The sequence below is a fragment of the Ranitomeya variabilis genome, chromosome 5, assembly GCF_051348905.1.
Source record: "Ranitomeya variabilis isolate aRanVar5 chromosome 5, aRanVar5.hap1, whole genome shotgun sequence".
Lineage (NCBI taxonomy): Eukaryota > Metazoa > Chordata > Amphibia > Anura > Dendrobatidae > Ranitomeya > Ranitomeya variabilis.
In genome coordinates, this window is record NC_135236.1 from 285,508,790 (window position 1) to 285,528,346 (window position 19,557).

Consider the following 19,557-nt stretch of genomic DNA (forward strand, 5'->3'; position numbering starts at 1 on the left):
TGAACTGTCACGTCCCACGAAGTAATCCATCTGAAGGGGTTAATTATTTTACAGCCATGAGCTGCGCTAATGCACTCGCTCGTGTCTGTAAGCCCCGGGTAATGAAAGGAAATCTGAGTGATCTGTACTTACATTGAGTTGCGGTGATGCGCCCTCTGGTGGATGAACTCATATGAACTCGAGCGTGGGAACTTTTCCAAGGCTCCAGTTCATGAGAACATCCACCAGAGGGCGCATCACTGCAACTCAATGTAAGTACAGATCACTCAGATTTCCTTTCATTACCCGGGGCTTACAGACACGAGCGAGTGCATTAGCGCAGCTCATGGCTGTAAAATAATTAACCCCTTCAGATGTATTACCTCGTTGGACGTGAAAGATCATCGGAAGGTATGTATCTTGTGGGTTAATTATTTTGCCAAGCGAGGGTGTTCTGATGGATTGAGAGAACAATAAAATACTAAAACAACTTGTGTGTTTATTTCATTAAAATCATTTTTAATAATGTGTGTGTCTCTTTTAACCCTTTCATACAATTAAATTAATAATGGATAGGTGTCATAATTGACGCCTCTCCATTATTAATCTGGCTTAATGTCACCTTACAATAGCAAGGTGGCATTAACCCTTCATTACCCCATATCCCACCGCTACACGGGAGTGGGAAGAGAGTGGCCAAGTGCCAGAATAGGCGCATCTTCCAGATGTGCCTTTTCTGGGGTGGCTGGGGGCAGATGTTTGTAGCCACGGGGGGGGGGGGCCAATAACCATGGACCCTCTCCTGGCTATTAATATCTGCCCTCAGTCACTGGCTTTACTACTCTGGCTGAGAAAATTGCGCGGGAGCCCACGCCAATTTTTTCTGCCATTTAACCCTTTATTTGAGCAGCTACAGCGGCCAAATTTTGCACATACACACTACTAACATTATTAGTGTGGAATATGCAAAAAAAAAGGGGATATGAAATGGTTTACTGTATGTAAACCATGTCTCATATCCTGTCGGGTTTAGGCAGGAGAAATGAGAAGCCGGCAATTGAATTACCGGCTTTTCTATAGAACACCGCTGCGTATTTCTCGCAATGCACACGCATGCTCCGTGTGTAATCCGATTTTTTCGCGCACCCATAGACTTGCATTGGCGAGTCTCGGCCGAGATACGCTGACAATCGCAGCCTGCTGCGAGTTCCCTCGGATCCGAAATACGGTGGAGAAAATATCGGATGATGGGAGCTGGACCATAGATTAACATTGGGCCGAGTGCTATGCGATTTTTTTTTATCGCATAACACTCGTCCGTATTACGGTCTAGTGTGACCCCGGCCTAAGGCTGTGATGCGTGCACCTTGTTAGCTCTGATAATAAACAGGCTAGGTGTTCATCTAAGGCAGTCAGTTCAGGGAAGCTGTCCAGACTGAATGAGTTTTGAAGCTGAAAAGAGAAACCGAAACAGGTCAGAATCCATCTCTGAGAAGAGTCTGCACAGGCCATGTGCAGAGAACCACAAGTATAAGCAGTTGCGATGGACAGTAGCTGTTTTGTTTGACCAAGTTGGGACTAGCTCAGCCATGTGTGAGTAGCCAGGGTCTGTTCTGTTTATTTAGGCTACTTTCACACATCAGGTTTTTTGCATCAGGCACAATCCGGCGAATGTTGGAAAAAACGGATCTGTCGCAGATTGTGGAAAAACTGATGCGACAGATCCGTTTTTTCGACGGATCCGACTAGCATATCCAGATAATTGGATAAAAAAAAATTTGGCGCATGCTCAGTTAAAAAAACGGAATCCGTCATTTCTCTATCCCCCATGATGGCACCACGGAGAGAGTGGTCCGCCCCCAGGGACAGGAAACCTACAGGTGAAAAAGGGCGTACCTCTCTCCCACATCAGTTGGTTTCCTGTCCCTGACGGGGAACCTACAGCACGTACCTGAAGATCCTTGTGGAAACCAGGGGCTGATCCAGTTCGGTTCCTGGCAGGGGGCGCCCTGTCACGGCTGGGTCGAGCGGTTTTTCTCTCCCCCTTTTTTCCTTCCCTGAAGCACCACCGCTGGGGTCGGCGGACCTGGAGGGTGAGTGAGGAGGGGGAGGCCGTGAAGAGGATTAAGTCTGCCTTCCCCAAAGAAAAAAAAAAAGAGGGAGGAAGGAGGCAGGTGGCGGCGGTCATCGAGAGAGCCTCCGTACCGCTGCACAGCGGTGCATGGGAGTAGCGGCGACTACCGTCCCATGGGGTCCCAGGCGAGATGCCGGTATGTGGAGTCCTGGGCGGAGAGACCGCTGAAACGCCATCGCCGCCTGAGCCAGGGCGAGCATGTGTGCGGGCGGGCGCCGGCAGGCAGAACGCTGAGGGGTGCGCGCGCGGCAGCGCGTCCCCGCTTATATCCTCCCCTTTGAGAACGAGCAGTGCGCATGTGCAGATCATCACTTCCACCGGCGGCGCAAAGCATAAAGGGAGCGCCTCCAGACGGGAAAATGTGGACAATTCAAACCTCCTTTGCACTAATCACAGTGCGGAGGCCACTATGAGCGACCAGGAGCAGCAGGATGCGCAGGAGATTATACAGTTATCTCCTGAGCAAGCTCAGGTACAGCGGCACCAGCGTACACCGCATCAGCGCAAGGGAAACACTTCCTCTCAGCAGCGCAGCAGCAGTGGACGCTCAGGGTCACAACGCAGCCGAGCTTCTGCGAAAACCACGCGACCTGTGACGAATCCAGCGGTGGATATAGTCCCCAGGCCCGAGACGGTATCTCTTGTCCACAGGAGGGTGAGTGATCTACGTGAAAGTCCTGAGTTTAATACAGAGTTACTCTTTTCTTCTAGGGAAAGAAATGTGTAACCAAATCAAAGCACAGGGTATGTGCTATATGCCCGGAAGAGTTACCTTCCTCATGGGAGAAAAAGCTATGCAGCAATTGCATAGAAAAAACAATTCAGGAAGAATCCCCGGCGTTTGCCTCAAACCCAAAGTCACTAATAAGGAGCCAGGTGGAGAGTGCCCTTAAGGGCATTAAGACCTCAAAGAAAAAACGCACATCAAGCCATAGGTCCCCTGAATCCAGTATGGACGAGTCAGAGAGTGAAATATCCGATTCTAGTGATTCATCAGCCTCCGAGTCCTCTTCGCTATCTTCAGAAGGGGGACGCAGTTGCTTCCCTATCGAAGAGACAGACGCCCTCGTGAAAGCAGTCAGGACAACAATGGGTCTGGTAAACGGCGCAGGATATAATGTTCAGTGGTCTGGAACAAAAGAAAAGGAGAGCGTTCCCAATAAATGAAAAGATTCACTCCCTAATTAAAAGAGAATGGAAGAAACCAGACAAAAAAGTTCTCTTAACCCCCAAGAGAAAATACCCCTTCGACGACCCAGCCTGCTCATCCTGGAGTAAGGAGCCAAAGTTGGATGTGGCCATAGCAAAGGCCTCTAAAAAATTCGCCCTGCCATTCGAAGACATGGGTACCTTAAAAGACCCGATGGACAAAAAAGCTGAGACTTTCTTAAAAAACTCCTGGGAAGCAGCAGGAGGTGGATTAAAACCGGCCATTGCGGCCACTTGTACTGCCCGCACTTTAATGGTATGGCTCGAGCACTTAGATTCCCAATTAAAAGAAAAGGTCTCAAGAGAGACAATTCAAAAGTCAGTGTCTGTTATGAAAGGTGCGGCAGCCTTTTTGGCCGACGCATCAGTAGATCCAGCCAGACTGGCGGCTAGGTCAGCTTCCTTCTCAAACGCCGCAAGACGTGCCCTGTGGCTAAAATGCTGGCCAGGGGATTTGCAAACAAAAACCAAATTATGCTCAATACCATGTGAAGGCGAGTTCTTATTTGAGTCAACATTAGATGACATCTTAGACAAAGCCGGGGATAAGAAAAAGTATTTTCCCGGGTTCCCCAATCCGTCTTACAGGCGTCCTTTTCGGAGCAGAAAGTTCATGCGGAGGAAACCCCCAAAAGGGAACAAAGATGGTTGGGAGGGCAGAAGAAATAAGAACAAAGGCTTCATGTTCAACAACCCCCCCCCCCCGACAATAAAAAATCACAATGAAGGTATTCCCCGGGTCGGAGGGAGATTGACCTGTTTTCTTCCAGCCTGGGAAAAAATTTCAAACAGTCCCTGGATACTAAGGGTACTGTCACACAGTGCCATTTTGATCGCTACGACGGTACGATTCGTGACGTTCTAGCGATATCGTTACGATATCGCAGTGTCTGACACGCAGCAGCGATCAGGGACCCTGCTGAGAATCGTACGTCGTAGCAGATCGTTTGGAACTTTCTTTCGTCGCTTGATCACCCGCTGACATCGCTGGATCGTTGTGTGTGACAGCGATCCAGCGATGTGTTCGCTTGTAACCAGGGTAAACATCGGGTAACTAAGCGCAGGGCCGCGCTTAGTAACCCGATGTTTACCGTGGTTACCAGCGTAAACGTAAAAAAAACAAACAGTACATACTTACATTCCGGTGTCTGTCCTCCGGCGTCTCAGCTTCTCTGCACTGTGAGCGCCGGCCAGCCAGAAAGCGAGCACAGCGGTGACGTCTGACGTCACCGCTCTGCTTTCCGGCCGCTGTGCTTACTCAGTGCAGAGAAGCTGAGACGCCGGGGGACAGACACCGGAATGTGAGTATGTACTGTTTGTTTTTTTTTACGTTTACGCTGGTAACCAAGGTAAACATCGGGTTGCTAAGCGCAGCCCTGCGCTTAGTAACCCGATGGTTACCCGGGGACTTCGGCATCGCTCCAGCGCTGTGATTGCAACGTGTGACCGCAGTCTACGACGCTGGAGCGATAATCATACGATCCCTGCGACGTCACGGATCGTGCCGTCGTAGCGATCAAAATGGCACTGTGTGACAGTACCCTAAGCATAATAAGAGAAGGTCTCAAACTGAAATTCCACACCCCTCCCGGCAATTCCTTCATGATAACACCTCAGAGACAATCACACGAACAGTCAGCTCTTCAGGAACAGATTTTGAACTTAATTCAGAAGGGAGTGTTACAAGAAGTCCCCTACCAGGAGAAAGGTATGGGCTTCTACTCTCCCCTCTTCCTTTGCAGGAAACCGGACTTATCGCACAGGGCGATCATAAATCTCAAAAGATTAAACAATTTCCTCGAGATTCAACATTTCAAAATGGAGACAATAAAATCTTGTGTAAAGATGCTCTTTCCCTTGTGCTTCATGACTGTTCTAGATTTACGAGACGCGTACTACCATGTGCCTATCCACAACAACCATCAAAAATACCTCAGACTGGCAGTGACTATCCAGGGGGAAGTGAAACACTACCAATTCAGGGCTCTCCCCTTCGGGTTAGCCATCGCACCACGGGTATTCACAAAAATAATGTCAGAGGTAATGGCTCACATACGGGAACAGAATGTCCTAATAGTTCCCTATCTGGACGATCTCCTGGTGGTAGGGACTTCATCCCAACATTGCAAACAACAGTTGGAGATGGTCATGGCTTCACTGACGAGTCTAGGTTGGCTACTAAACATACCCAAATCCAGAATAGTGCCAACCCAGGTACAGGAGTACTTAGGGATAGTCCTAGACTCGACCACGCAGAAATGCTATCTTCCACAGGGGAAGATCCAAAAAATGACACAGATAGTGTTACAGATGACAACATTCCCGGTCACTATAAGAAAAGCAATGTCCCTGCTGGGATCTATGACCGCCTGTATCCCGGCAGTACAGTGGGCACAATGTCACACCCGGGACCTGCAATGGGAAACATCAGATTCAAGCATGTCTCTGCGCGGAAATTTAGACGGGCGATTAAGTATCTCATCAAACACGATACACTCCCTACTATGGTGGGCAGACCCAGTGAATTTAACCAAAGGGGTTCCTTGGGCACTACCGACGGAAAAAATCCTAACGACGGATGCAAACCCCTGGGGGTGGGGAGCACACATGGACGATCAAGTGGCACAGGGGAATTGGAGCCAAAATCAACAGCTAGCCTCTTCAAACATGAAAGAACTGTTAGCGGTAAAACTGGCCCTAACGCACTTTCTAAAGCTCATTTACTCCCATCACGTAAAAATCTTTTCGGACAACCAGGTAGTGGTAGCATACCTAAACCACCAAGGGGGCACCAGGTCTCGAGCATTAATGGGGGTAACGCAATCCATATTCCACATAGCAGAACACAATCTAAAGTCCCTGACAGCTCTCAACATAAAAAGTTCAGAAAACCGAACTGCAGAGCAGGACATGCTTAAAACAAGGGGAGTGGGAGCTAAAACAATCAGTGTTCAACCAGATCATAAAACGTTGGGGACATCCAGAAATAGACCTGTTTGCGAACAGTCAAAACCAGAAAGTAGACACATTCTGCTCAATCGATCCCCGGGGGGGCCCAGTAGCGCTAGACGCCTTCACAATTCCCTGGAACTATCGTCTCGCTTACGCGTTCCCTCCGATATCCCTCATTCCCTTAGTGCTGAGGAAGATTCGGGAGGAAGGAGCAACAGCGATAGTAATAGCTCCATTCTGGCCCCGCAGAATATGGTTTTCGTGGCTAAGAAAAATGTCCATATCAAGCCCTTGGGTCCTACCAGACACTCCGAACTTGTTATCCCAGGGACCAGTTTTCCACCCCAATGTAAAGAGGCTACACATGACAGCTTGGCTTTTGAAAGGAAGCTACTAAGCGATAAGGGTTTCTCCCCCAATCTAGTATCCACTCTATTACAGAGTAGGAAACTTGTAACCACCAAAATATATGGGAAAGTGTGGAAAACATTCATGTCAGTATCCGGCGCAGACCCAACAGGGGAAATCCCAATACAGAAAATCCTTGAGTTCCTGCAGAAGGGACTGGAAAAAGGTCTAGCTACAAACACTCTAAAGGTTCAAGTAGCAGCCTTGGGGGCTTTGTACAACCATGATCTAGCCAGAAATCGCTGGATCATGAGGTTCAATAGAGCTTCAAGTAGGTCCAGGCCTATTCCCCTCCATACTACTCCTCCCTGGGATCTAAACCTTGTTCTAAATGCTCTAACCAAACCTCCCTTCGAGCCCCTGGCAGACGCTCCTTTAAAAATTTTATCTCTAAAAACCACGCTCCTGGTAGCCTTAACCTCGGCCCGTCGCGTTGGCGATATACAAGCGCTGTCTGCATGCCCACCCTTTACTCAGATTCTCAAAGATAGTAATTCTTAAGACTGACCCGGCTTACCTCCCTAAAATTTTGTCACAATTTCATAGAACCCAAGAGATCTCTTTGCCCTCCTTTTGTCCCAGCCCCAAAAATGAGGGGGAAAAAACATTGCATACCCTAGATGTAAAAAGGTGTCTCGTCCAATATCTGTCAGCCACTAGGGAGTGCAGGAAGGATAGGGCTCTGTTTGTCTGTCTGCTTCCAGGGTCCACGGAAGGGACAGAAAGCATCGAAAGCCACGTTGGCGAGGTGGATAAGAGACGCCATCACTCTATCCTACTCATCCTGTGGGGCAACCATTCCAGAGAATATAAAAGCCCATTCAACCAGAGCAGTGGCATCATCCTGGGCGGAGAGAGCTGGCGCATCAATACAATAGATATGTAGAGCTGCCACTTGGTCTTCCCAAACTACATTTTTCAAACATTACCGCTTAGACTTGACCTCCTCAGATCTCACCTTTGGGCAAAGGGTTCTAGAGGCAGTGGTCCGTCCCTAAGAGTTACAATCTATGCAAATCTCTCCGTGGTGCCATCATGGGGGATAGAGAAAATCGTAGTTACTTACCGATAACGGTATTTCTCTGATCCCATGATGGCACCCGTATATTCCCTCCCTTTTCACACACAGGTGTGCACACTATAATGTATTAGTCATTAGCTTAGTCACGGTGCCTCTGTTAAGTTAAATTGGTTAAGTTTTAATTTGTGCAAATGTTGAGTTGCAGCTGAAGTTCTGTATAAAGGCTCTGTAAACCAACTGATGTGGGAGAAAGGTACGCCCTTTTTCACCTGTAGGTTTCCTGTCCCTGGGGGCGGACCCCTCTCTCCGTGGTGCCATCATGGGATCAGAGAAATACCGTTATCGGTAAGTAACTACGATTTTTCCGGATCTGGCACCTTCCGGCTCCCATAGGCTTCCATTCTAGCAAACAGCCGGAAGCTCCGGATCCGGCACTTCCGGCTTTTTCACTGGAGACAAAAAACGTTGCTATGGATGTTTTTTCCGGATACCGCAGATTTGCCGGATCCGGCGAAAACCGGACAAAACGCAAGGTCATCGGCGCCATCCGGCACTAATACAAGTCTATGGGGAAAAAAAAACGGATCCGGCAGCAACATTTGCCGGATCCGTTTTTTTTTACATTTAGCCGAATTGAGCCTGACAGCGAAAACCTGATGTGTGAAAGTAGCCTTAGCGCCTGGAAAAGGATGTGGATTTATGCTTGAGTTTGTTTTGGTGCTGTGAAAAGCAATAAAAAACTGTATGTGTTTGAACCAAAACTGCATTGCATGTGTGAATGCTACCTAAATCATAATGCCTACCAGAGAGTAAAACCCTACAGGTGTTTCACAGGAATTTTACGACTAAAATTTTGCTTTAGCCCCAAATTTCATTTTCATAAGGGTTACAGGAGAAAAGAGATAACTCTCCAGAGTACGCCAATACCCCATATGTGGTGGAAATGTACTGTTTCAAGGTGCTCGCCACACTTCTAGATAAATTCCTTCAAGGCTGTAGTATCCAAAATGGGGTCACTTGTGAGGCACATCAGGGGCTCTGCAAACGCGACATGGTGTCCGCTGTTTGTTCCAGCCAATTTTGCTCTTCAAATGGCGCTCCTTCCCTTCTGTGCCCCGCCTTGCCAAAAAGTAGATTTCCACCACATATGGGGTATTGGCATACTCTAGGGAGTTGTCTATTTTCTCCTGTCACCCTTGTGAAAATGACAAATTTGGGTCTCAAGCAAAAATTTAATGGTAAAATTCCTGTGAAGCACCTGAAGGGTTAATACACTTATTGAATGTGGTTTTGAGCACTTTGAGGGGTGCAGTTTTTAAAAATGGTTTTGTAAATTTTATTGGAAAAATGAGAAATTGCTGATAAACACTTAACCCTTCTCACGGAAAAAAAATTATTCTGTTCGAAACATGATGGTAATGTAAAGTATACATGTGCTAATATTTAGTAACTAATCTGGGTGGGAATTTTCTGGTTTAAAGGGAACCTGTCACCCCACCCCCCCCCCCCAGCCCCGCAGTGTCTTATGATTTATTCATACTACGGGGCCGGGGTTCCTGGGCATGCGCATTGCGTGTCTAAGCCTCTCAGCCTCTCCCACCCCCTGCTACACACACACACACACACACACACACACACACACACACACACACACACACACACACACACACCAGCTGTGAGGATTTGGCAAAGTTCCAGGCGATTGCACGGAGGAGGGTCACCTGAGGATGCACACGTTGTAGCAGGCTGTTATGGTGTGTGATGCTATGTGGGTATCATTTTTGTGTATATTTCTATTTTACTGATTATCATGGTGTTACTGTATCTTGTAGGATGAGTTGTTATCTTGTATGATGAGTTGTTATTTGCCATCTGATATTCCCCCCACAGTTCTGTATTGTTATATCTCCACAGGGTCAGTGAATAATGTTGTTTGCTAATGTGCTAATGACATGTTGACCTAGCTTGTTGAAACAATGAGTCCCTGAGACCTTCCCCCTCCTGGCCTGTGAATGAGGGGGGAGATTTGTAAATATCAAGGAGGTGAGACACAGAGGTTAGTCTGATGTGGAACCATGATGTGAAGAGCATATGAGGGAGAAAGAAGGGAATATGGACTGTTATCCTCTGTGCTGGATTGTTGCACTTTTATCCTGTTACTGAAATGCATTCGTGTTCTGGAATATTTTATCCTTTGTGTGATGGATCGTATATATGGACCTTTCATGTTTTGCCTAAATAAAGGTCTTGGAATTGTTGACTATTCTCTTGCTCTGTTGATTGTGTGGTACCGGAGTAGGACCCTGTGACACAGGCGGTGGGAGAGGGTGAGAGGCTTAGACACGCAATGCGCATGCCCAGGAATCCCAGCCCCGTAGTATGAATAAATCATAAGACACTGCGGGGCTGGGATTCACAGGCAGGGCGTACGTACGCAGAGAGGACAGACGGCCAGCGCTCACTGCGCCTGCCCAAGGCAAGAGAAAAGAGCGCAGGCGCCGCATCATTTCAAAACAGCGGCGAGGAGGCGGCGCCCGGCGCCAAGAAGATGTGAGTGACGGCTGTGTGGCTTCTGCAGCAGGGGGGAAAGGCCTGCCTCCTTGACTGAAGACAAGGTATTTTGGACAAATTATAAAACTGATTATTTCGGCAGTTACAGCACCCAGAACTAAAGAGCCACCTTGTCAGAATGCAGCATTACTGCTGCACAAGGTGGCTCTTTTAGTTAAAAACGCCTGGGGGGGGGGGTGACAGGTTCCCTTTAAGGGCATAAAATTTAAAGTTTAACAAAGAATATTTCGCAATTTTCAATTTTCTATTTTTCACAAATAAACACCAAAATTATTGAGCTAAAATGCACCACTACCATAAAGTGTAATGTGTCACGAAAAACCAGTCTCAATCACTGGGGCATATTGAAGCGTTCCAGAGTTCTTAAAGTGACACTGGTCAGAATTGGAAAATTTGTCCTGGTTACGAAGGTGAAAACAGGCTTGTGGGTTGAAGGGGTGATTTATTTTCTATTTTAACTGTGGATTTAACCATTTTAATTATTTTTATTTTGTAGTACTGTAACTCCTTGCACGTGAGGCTTTGCTGATATGTTGGATGTTTGCTTCATTTAGGGTGTTCTTGAGTGTTATGTATCTACTGGTGGAGAACATAAGGCAGGTGTCACCAGAAGATGACACAGAGTGGACTGCGCAGAGGGAGACCTTCCGCCTAGAACTTGGTGAGTACTGAAGTCACAAGGTTGTACACAAGAATGCAGGAATAGTGCCTGACAATGAAAAGGTCTGGATCCAATATTCCCATACAAGTAAGCTGACTTCATTTTCTTATCCTTTAACTGCATAGTCCTCCTTTTGTAGGTTTCCTAACACAAGTATTCCAATCTCATAATTGGTTATTGTTACATTTATTGTAATGGGTCTTTTTTTTGTCTGTTTTTAATCCAAGGTCTTCCATCTCATGGGGAAGAACCATTTTCTCATCTCCTTTTCACAATGGTAACCAAGTTCTGCAGCGGCCACTCTCCGCATTTTCCTATGAAAAAGGTGCTTTTGCTGCTTTGGAAAGTGCTACTGGTAGGTTCCTCTGAACATCACTTATGGTGTCTGACATGTTTTACAGTTTAATTTGTGATTCTAATGTAACTGTTGAATCAGTTCACACTAGGAGGATTCTCAGAGCTACAGATAAATAAGGAACGGAAGAGAGCTGAATTGGGTCTTCTGCCACTATCTGAAGACTGTATCCAAGTCATGAGGAACATGAAGGCCACAGCTCCACCATCCTATGGCATTGAACTTGGGGAACAGCAGAAACGTGGGCGACGTAGCCGGAGGGTATGACTACAGTTAGTTTACATCTCTTGATTTTAGGATTTCGGGCTGTAGAAGTGAAACTAAATGTAAAGGCAGATCCATAGTTCAATTATGACTGTTCACATGGTTAAGGGGCTGACTAGAAGTGGTTTTGCTTTTCCATCAGTAATTACTGCACTTTTATTGGTTTTATACAGGACAGCCTGGATCTTTACAATGAAAAAGATCCTTTCAAGAGCGAAGAATCTACAGGAGCAGAAGAGGAAGAGAATGAGGAGCCAGAAAACATGATGGACTCAGAGTTAGATGTGCAGGAAAGGGATTTTATGTCCCAACCTTTGTCTGCCCTAAGGAATCACATGGAGAGGGTGTGCTTTCCTAAGGGCCTGCCTTGGGCACCCAAAGTGAGGTGGGGGAACTTCTGTATAACTATGGTTACATGTTTCCATCAGAGAAATTGTATCAATGATTTGGTAGGGACTGTCATTTAAAGGGCTCTTCATCTTAAATCTTTAACGTCCTGTTTGTCTAACAGGGTGAAGTCTAGTCATATAAATCAATGAAATGAATGGCCGTCCATGTAATTCGTGAATGTGCCAGAGCTGAAGCTGAATATGTGCTTTTAGTACAATAATGGCTCTGTATGATTGGTGCATGCTGCAAATTTTATTATTTTACCATGCAGACCATCATTCCATATGGGAAAAAAGCCACATGCACAAGCAAGTGGGCTTCAACTGGTCCACGTGTGGTCCATTGCCCATATGGACAGAAAGTTCTCTTCTGAAGGAGCGCTTAGAGCAGTATTATCTGAAGGTGAAGAAAGTTCGCCCCACTTAATGAAAGCTTTATTGTAGCCTGTCATGGCTGGGGCAATCCACATTTTTCTCATTTCTTAGTTGCCACTGCAGTAATATTGTAGTGTTACATATTGAACATTTAAGTAAATGGACAACCATGTACCGTAATACATGATAATACTTTGCAATGTTGGTATGCCCTGTGTGGGTATATACGTGGTGTGGTGAGGCAACCCCCTCTTTTTAACCCCTTCATGTCCTTGGGATTTTCCGTTTTTCCGTGTTCGTTTTTCACTCCCCTCCTTCCCAGAGCCATAACTTTTTTATTTTTCCGTCAATTTGGCCATGTGAGGGCTTATTTTTTGCGGGACTAGTTGTACTTTTGAACGACATCATTGGTTTTAGCATGTAGTGTACTAGAAAACGGGAAAAAAATTCCAAGTGCAGTGAAATTGCAAAAAAAGTGCAGTCCCACACTTGTTTTTTGGTTGGCTTTTTTGCTAGGTTCACTAAATGCTAAAACTGACCTGCCATTATGATTCTCCAGGTCAGTACGAGTTCATAGACACCAAACATGACTAGGTTATTTTTTACCTAAGTGGTGAAAAAAAATTCCAAAGTTTGCTTAAAAAAAATAAATAAATAAATCGCGCCATTTTCCGATACTCGTAGCGTTTCCATTTTTCATGATCTGGGGTCGGTTGAGGGCTTATTTTTTGCGTGCCGAGCTGACGTTTTTAATGATAGCATTTTGGTGCAGATACGTTCTTTTGATCGCCCATTATTGCATTTTAATGCAATGTAGAGGAGACCAAAAAAACGTAATTCTGGCGTTTTGAATTTTTTTTCTCACTACGCCGTTTAGCGATCAGGTTAATGCTTTTTTTTTATTGATAGATCGGGCGATTCTGAACGCGGCGATACCAAATATGTGTAGGTTTGATTATTTTTTTTAAATTTATTTTTTTTGATTGGGGCGAAAGGGGGGTGATTTAAACTTTTATATTTTTTATATTTTTTTTATTTTTTTCACACTTTTTTTAACTTTTTTTCTTTACTTTTGCCATGCTTCAATAACCTCCATGGGAGGCTAGAAGCAGGCACAGCACGATCGGCTCTGCTACATAGCAGCGATCTGCTGTTCACTGCTATGTAGCAGAAAATCAGGTGTGCTGTGAGCGCCGACCACAGGGTGGCGCTCACAGCTGCCGGAGATCAGTAACCATAGAGGTCTCAAGGACCTCTATGGTTACTATTCTGAAGCATCGCCGACCTCCGATCATGTGACGGGGGTCGGCGATGCCATCATTTCTGGCCGCCCGGTCGGATGCGGTAGTTAAATGCCGCTGTCTGCGTTTGACAGCGGCATTTAATTTGTTAATAGGCGCGGGCGGATCGCGATTCTGCCCGCGCCTATTACGGGCACATGTCAGCTGTTCAAAACAGCTGACATGTCCCGGCTTTGATGCGGGCTCACCGCCGGAGCCCGCATCAAAGCGGGGCTTCTGACCTCGGACGTACTATCCCGCCCGAGGTCAGAAAGGGGTTAAAAAAAAAAAAAAAGCTAATGTTTTTTCTCTGTTTACTTATGTGCAAATTTAATAGTTTAAAAAGAATCTGTCGGCAGGTTTTCACACCCCAAAACTATTTATATGCTCATGTAGCTCTTTCAAGGGCTAATCTAGCAATACCTTTACATGGCCTGTCTGTTCCTCTGTTACTGAGAAATCAGCTTTTTAGTTGATATGCAAATGAGGCTGAAGACATATGGCAGATCTGAAGCCTCTGTGACTCCAGCTCTAATCCATGCCCAGCACCTCCACCTCCTATTTGACTGACCGCCTCTATGCTGGGTGATTTAAGGCAAAGGAGCCATCGATTAAGCAGGAGGAGACGGGAAATAGAGCTGGAGTGACTGAGGCTTCCAATCTACAAAGAGTGTTTTAACCTCATTTGCATATCAATTCAAATGCTGATTTTTCAGTAACAGAGGAATGGACTGGCCATGTACAGGTATTGCTTAACTTGTCGCTGAACGAGCTATATGTGCATATGAATAGCTTGGAGATTCTGATGGATTGCCTTTTAAAAAGTTAGAAAGCAGAAGCTGATGGCCCTAATAAGGTTTGCTAGGTTATAATAAGGTGAAAGTGAAGCCATTGGACATTTCAGCACTGAATTATTAAAATATATATAAAAAAAAATGATAGGCACGCTGATCTTATGTTTTAGCTTTAGATCTATACTTCCCATTTTATCTCTTATTGTCATTCAGACAGAAAGACATTGAAGATTTCCTGGAAATGAGTCGGAACAAGTTTATTGGCTTCACCCTGGGACAGTGCGTATCTGTACAAATCAAGTGCACTTTGTTTGCTATTTATATTCTTTCTGCAAATCTCTGTGTTGCTTTGTCTGCTGTTTTATCGTATGTATAGATTTAGGTACATACCGTTTTATAGCACAAGACATGCCAAAAGGGTTGAAAAATAGCCAAGATGGGAGTATGTGCTTCTGTTTCTAGCAGGAAAAAAACAATATATTCTTCCTTTATAATAAATGAGACACCTTCTGCCACAGAACACACGTATATGGCATATCTTGGTACTATGACAAAATAGTTTTGTGGGAAAATGAAAACCATTTCATATGGCTATTACACATAGAAAAACATAGTATGATCAGACCTATTTTTTATTTAGATACATTGAGATGAATTAACTTTTTTTTTTTTTTTTTTTCTTTCCCCTCCCTATCACATTTTGGATCAGTGACACTGACACATTAGTGGGACTGCCTCGTCCTATCCATGAGAGTGTGAAAATCTTAAAGCAGGTAATGAAAATCACTTTTTATGCGGAAAAACCTGCCTTACCTAGGTGAAGATGTTATTGGTATCTAGTTACAACCAAACCACTGCAATTCTAAAAAAAAAAAAAATAGAATACTTTTAATTCATCCTCCCGTCAGGTTTTTGCAGGTTTCATAAATCTATATTGTCTTATACTGTACTTATAGGAATCTATGTTGGCAAAAATATTACTTTCCATTATAAATCCATAGACCTTAATGTAGAGTTGGTTCCCCTTTTGCAGGTATTGAAGGAAAAAAAAAAAAAAAAAAACGACAAAAAACGTCTGCATTCTACGAGATTGTGGAGGTTGTCTGTGGTATTTTTGCCCATTGATCCAGAAAAGCATTTGTTTAAATTCGTTTATTAATTCAGTATAAACAAACAATGCACACATTTGCAATTATCATCAATTATACCGTGACATACAGATAGTTGTAGAATAACGTCATATCAGAAGTTACAAAATAATGAGATGTACATGGTAAATCATTAGATTCTTATAAGAAAAATACCTATTATACAACTTAACAACTTTAACCACTAACAGTAACAGTAAGTCGCCAAAAGAAAACAGATTTAAATCCTGCTCTATGAGCAATGTCCCCAAAAAACCACAAGCCCACCCTCCTATGTAGATGTCTAGTCAGTGCAAACTATAGAGTATGACAAGAGGAGTTCCATTTGCCCCATATCTTCTCGAATTTACCTGGACATCCTCTATTCTGATACATTGTTTTTTCATATGGGATAATTGAATTCACCAGATCGATCCAAACTCTAAGGGTCGGGGGGGAGCCACCCATCCATCTTAACGCCAATACCTTCCTTGCCAAAAAGAGCGTCTCTCGGAGAAAGATCCCAGTGTGATGATCCCAGGTCTCCGTATCCCACACCCCGAACAGACAGGTTAACGGTTCAAGTGGGACAGGGATCGACAATAACGATGTTAATAATGTCGTCACCTCTCTCCAATAATGAAGGACTACAGGGCACTTCCAAATCATATGAACAAAATCAGCATCGGGCACATGACATCGCAAACAATCCGACGAATGTAAGCGGCCCATTTTAAAGAGACGCGTCGGGGTTAAATAGGCCTGATATATGATATATAATTGGGTCATTCTATTATTGATTGAAGGGGAAACTTTAGTTGAAGATTCAAGAATATCCTCCCAATCCTCTCCCAGTACATCGGGAAGGAGTTCCTCCCATTTCCCCTTGACAGAGTCGATGACCGACCCATCTCCCATGGATAATAGATATGTGTATAGAGAGGATATAAGTCCTTGAGGACCCTGCGATTTGAGGATACCTATTAAAGGCAAAGAAGAGATCGCCCGACCCGTACCCACATTTCGTACATATGATTGAAAAGCTGACCTCAGCTGTAAATACCTAAAGAATTGAGACCTAGGGATGTTGTAATTATTTCGTAGTTGTTCAAAGGTTACAAAAATCCCCTGGTTATGTATATCACTCACCGAGAGAACACCATGGGAGACCCAGAAATCAGTGGATGGGTGGTTTAGTAATTCAGGTATATAACCATTGTTCCACAGTGGCATCTCGGCTATGACATCTGTAAATTTAATAATTCTTTTTATTTGTCTCCATATCAATCTCGCCAGCCGGAGCATAGGTAACAAACGACAAGTACCAACTTTCTCCATCTCTAAAAATCCCAGTGGGCAATCAATCCGGGCAGAATGGATTAAATGACTCTCAGAATTAGGCAAGGAGCTATCAGGCATCCATTTACTTATCGCCTTAGCCTGTCCGGCAAGGTAGTACAAATAGAGGTCTGGCAGAGCCGCCCCACCCCCCTTTTTTGGTCTCTGTAAAATAGCTAGTTTGAGTTTGGGTCTGGCCTTTCCCCATATAAAGGATGTGATTAAGGAGTTTAATTTTGCAAAAAATGATTTGGGTATTGGTACAGCACTATGTTGAAAGCAGTAATTGAGTTTGGGAAGCAGTATCATCTTAATTAAATTAATGCGGCCTGCGACAGAGAGGGGGAGTCTACTCCAGGTTATAAATTTAGACTTGACCAAATCCAGCAATGGGTAAATGTTTTGTTGTAGGTCTAACCGACTGTATTGAGACATATGAATACCCAGATATTTGAAGTTGGAAGCCACAGGTAGCGAAGTGGGAATCCCGAGGCAGGGAGCCAAAGTATGAGATAGAGGCATCAGGGCAGATTTATCCCAATTTATATATAGGCCGGAAAATTTGCTAAATTTATCTATGGTTGTTATCACTTGTGGTAGAGTTTCTTCTGTTTTATCCATAAATATTATCATATCATCAGCATATAGGCCAATGGTATCTGTACGATCTGCAATATTTATTCCTTTAATATCGGTGGAAGATCTTATGCGTATTGCTAAAGCCTCTATCGCAAGGGCGAAGAGAGCTGGGGATAGAGGGCACCCCTGTCGGGTTCCCCTATGTAATGCAAAAGATTCAGAGATGGAATTATTCACGATTACACGCGCCCTGGGATTCTTATACAGCGTGTCTATCCCCCTAATAAATTTCTCTCCAAAACCATATTTCTGCAGACACGCGGAGAGGAAAGGCCACTCGAGGGAGTCAAATGCCTTGGCCGTATCCAGCGATGCCAGCGCCCAACTATTGTCTGGCTCTAGAGAGCTGTATTGAATCACCGATTGGACTCGCCTGATATTGATAGAAGTACTTTTCCCGGGCATAAAGCCAGTTTGATCTGGGTGTATAAGGTCTAATATGAGTGTATTTAGTCTAGTGGCCAATATTTTAGTGAAAATTTTATAATCTACGTTTACCAGTGATATGGGGCGATACGATCCACACTCCAGCGGATCCTTTCCTTCTTTTTTAAGTACAATAATGTTTGCATCATAGAATGTTTCGGGCATTGTCTCTCCCTCCCATATACTCTTGAGTACTTTCAATAAAAGTGGTGCCAATTGACCTCGATATTTCTTATACAGCTCAATAGGGAACCCATCAGGTCCAGGGGCCTTCCCGGTGGCCATGTCCATTATAGCTTGCTCAACCTCCTCCAAAGTAAACTCAGCTTCCATAAAGGCTTGCTGAATTGGACTTTATGAAGGGAATGCTATGTCCGATAAATAGTCTACACATTCAGGAACACCCAAACCACTATTAGACTTGTATAAAGATTTATAGTAATCATGAAAACACTGGAGGATCTCCTCAGTAGAAGAAACCAATGAACCATCAGGTGCCCGAATCTGCAATACTGTATTGGATGTGTTATGTTGGCGTACTAAAAAGGCCAATAGTTTACTGGCTTGATTCCCCAATTCGAAATATGATTGACGGGTAAAAAACAATTTACGTTTGGATTTTGTGTCCATATGTTGGGTATATAGCCTTTGGGAAGTGAGCCAAGCTACCCTGTTGCCACTAGTTTGGTTGGCTACATAGGCGGCCTCGGATTCCTTCAACTGTCGCTCCATCTCATCATCCCCTCCCGCCGTTATTCTTTTAATGTAGGAAATAGTGGAGGACAGACATCCCCTTAGATATGCTTTTAAAGTATCCCAGAACAGACCAAGACTTGGGGGATCTGGGTGGGTGAGGATAAAACAGTTCAACTGATCTACCGTTCTATCGCTAGAATCTATTAATTTCAGCCAGAAGGGATTCAATTTCCAAGGTATAAAATTATTTGATCGACCATATTTAAGTTTAATAACTGGACTGTGGTCCGATATCCCCCTATTGCCATGCTCAATACTATCTACCCATAACGCCATATCGCTAGACCCAAATATGTAGTCTATACGAGACAGAGACCGCCTAGTTGATGAATGGCAAGTGTAATCCTTTATCCCAGGGTGACGAATTCTCCATAGGTCCAGCCATCCGCTACCACCCATAAACAGTGCCAACGGAGAAGAAGATTGAACAGAGGGGCCTCCAGATATCCCATCCCCCAGTCTCAATCTATCCAAGGAACTATCCATGACTAAGTTAAAATCTCCCATACAAATAATACTAGCGTCAGGATAATTTAGGGAGAATCCCATTGCCATACGGAGAACCGATAAATTAGCTGGGGGTGGGTTATAAATACACAGTATTACGTATTCCCGAGTATTAATAAAGGCGTGTACAAAAACGAAGCGACCTTCGGGATCTCGTCTTGCCTCCCATCTAACACTTCTATGGATTAGCAGAGAAACCCCTCTTGAGTAACTGGTATGAAATGCATGGAGGGACCACTGCACCCACGGCTTTTGTGTACACTTAGCGGTGTCCCTGGTCAGATGTGTCTCGACAAGTGCTACAACATGGGGGTGATATCGCTTAATTTGTGAGAATACCTTGATTTTTTTACGGGGAGTCTTAATTCCCCG

At 44.6% G+C, this 19,557-nt stretch overlaps 1 protein-coding gene across 2 annotated transcripts in view; it reads left to right on the top strand.

Annotated features, from left to right (window-relative positions):
- STRIP2 (striatin interacting protein 2) overlaps positions 1–19,557 on the top strand; it is a 121,024-nt gene that overhangs the window by 41,979 nt on the left and 59,488 nt on the right. For both annotated transcript variants that reach the window (XM_077264411.1, XM_077264412.1), the window contains 6 exons: positions 10,829–10,935; positions 11,163–11,290; positions 11,372–11,551; positions 11,728–11,939; positions 14,606–14,671; positions 15,102–15,165. In XM_077264411.1, the coding sequence (XP_077120526.1) occupies positions 10,829–10,935; positions 11,163–11,290; positions 11,372–11,551; positions 11,728–11,939; positions 14,606–14,671; positions 15,102–15,165 (757 nt within the window). The remainder of the gene's footprint in view (positions 1–10,828; positions 10,936–11,162; positions 11,291–11,371; positions 11,552–11,727; positions 11,940–14,605; positions 14,672–15,101; positions 15,166–19,557) is intronic.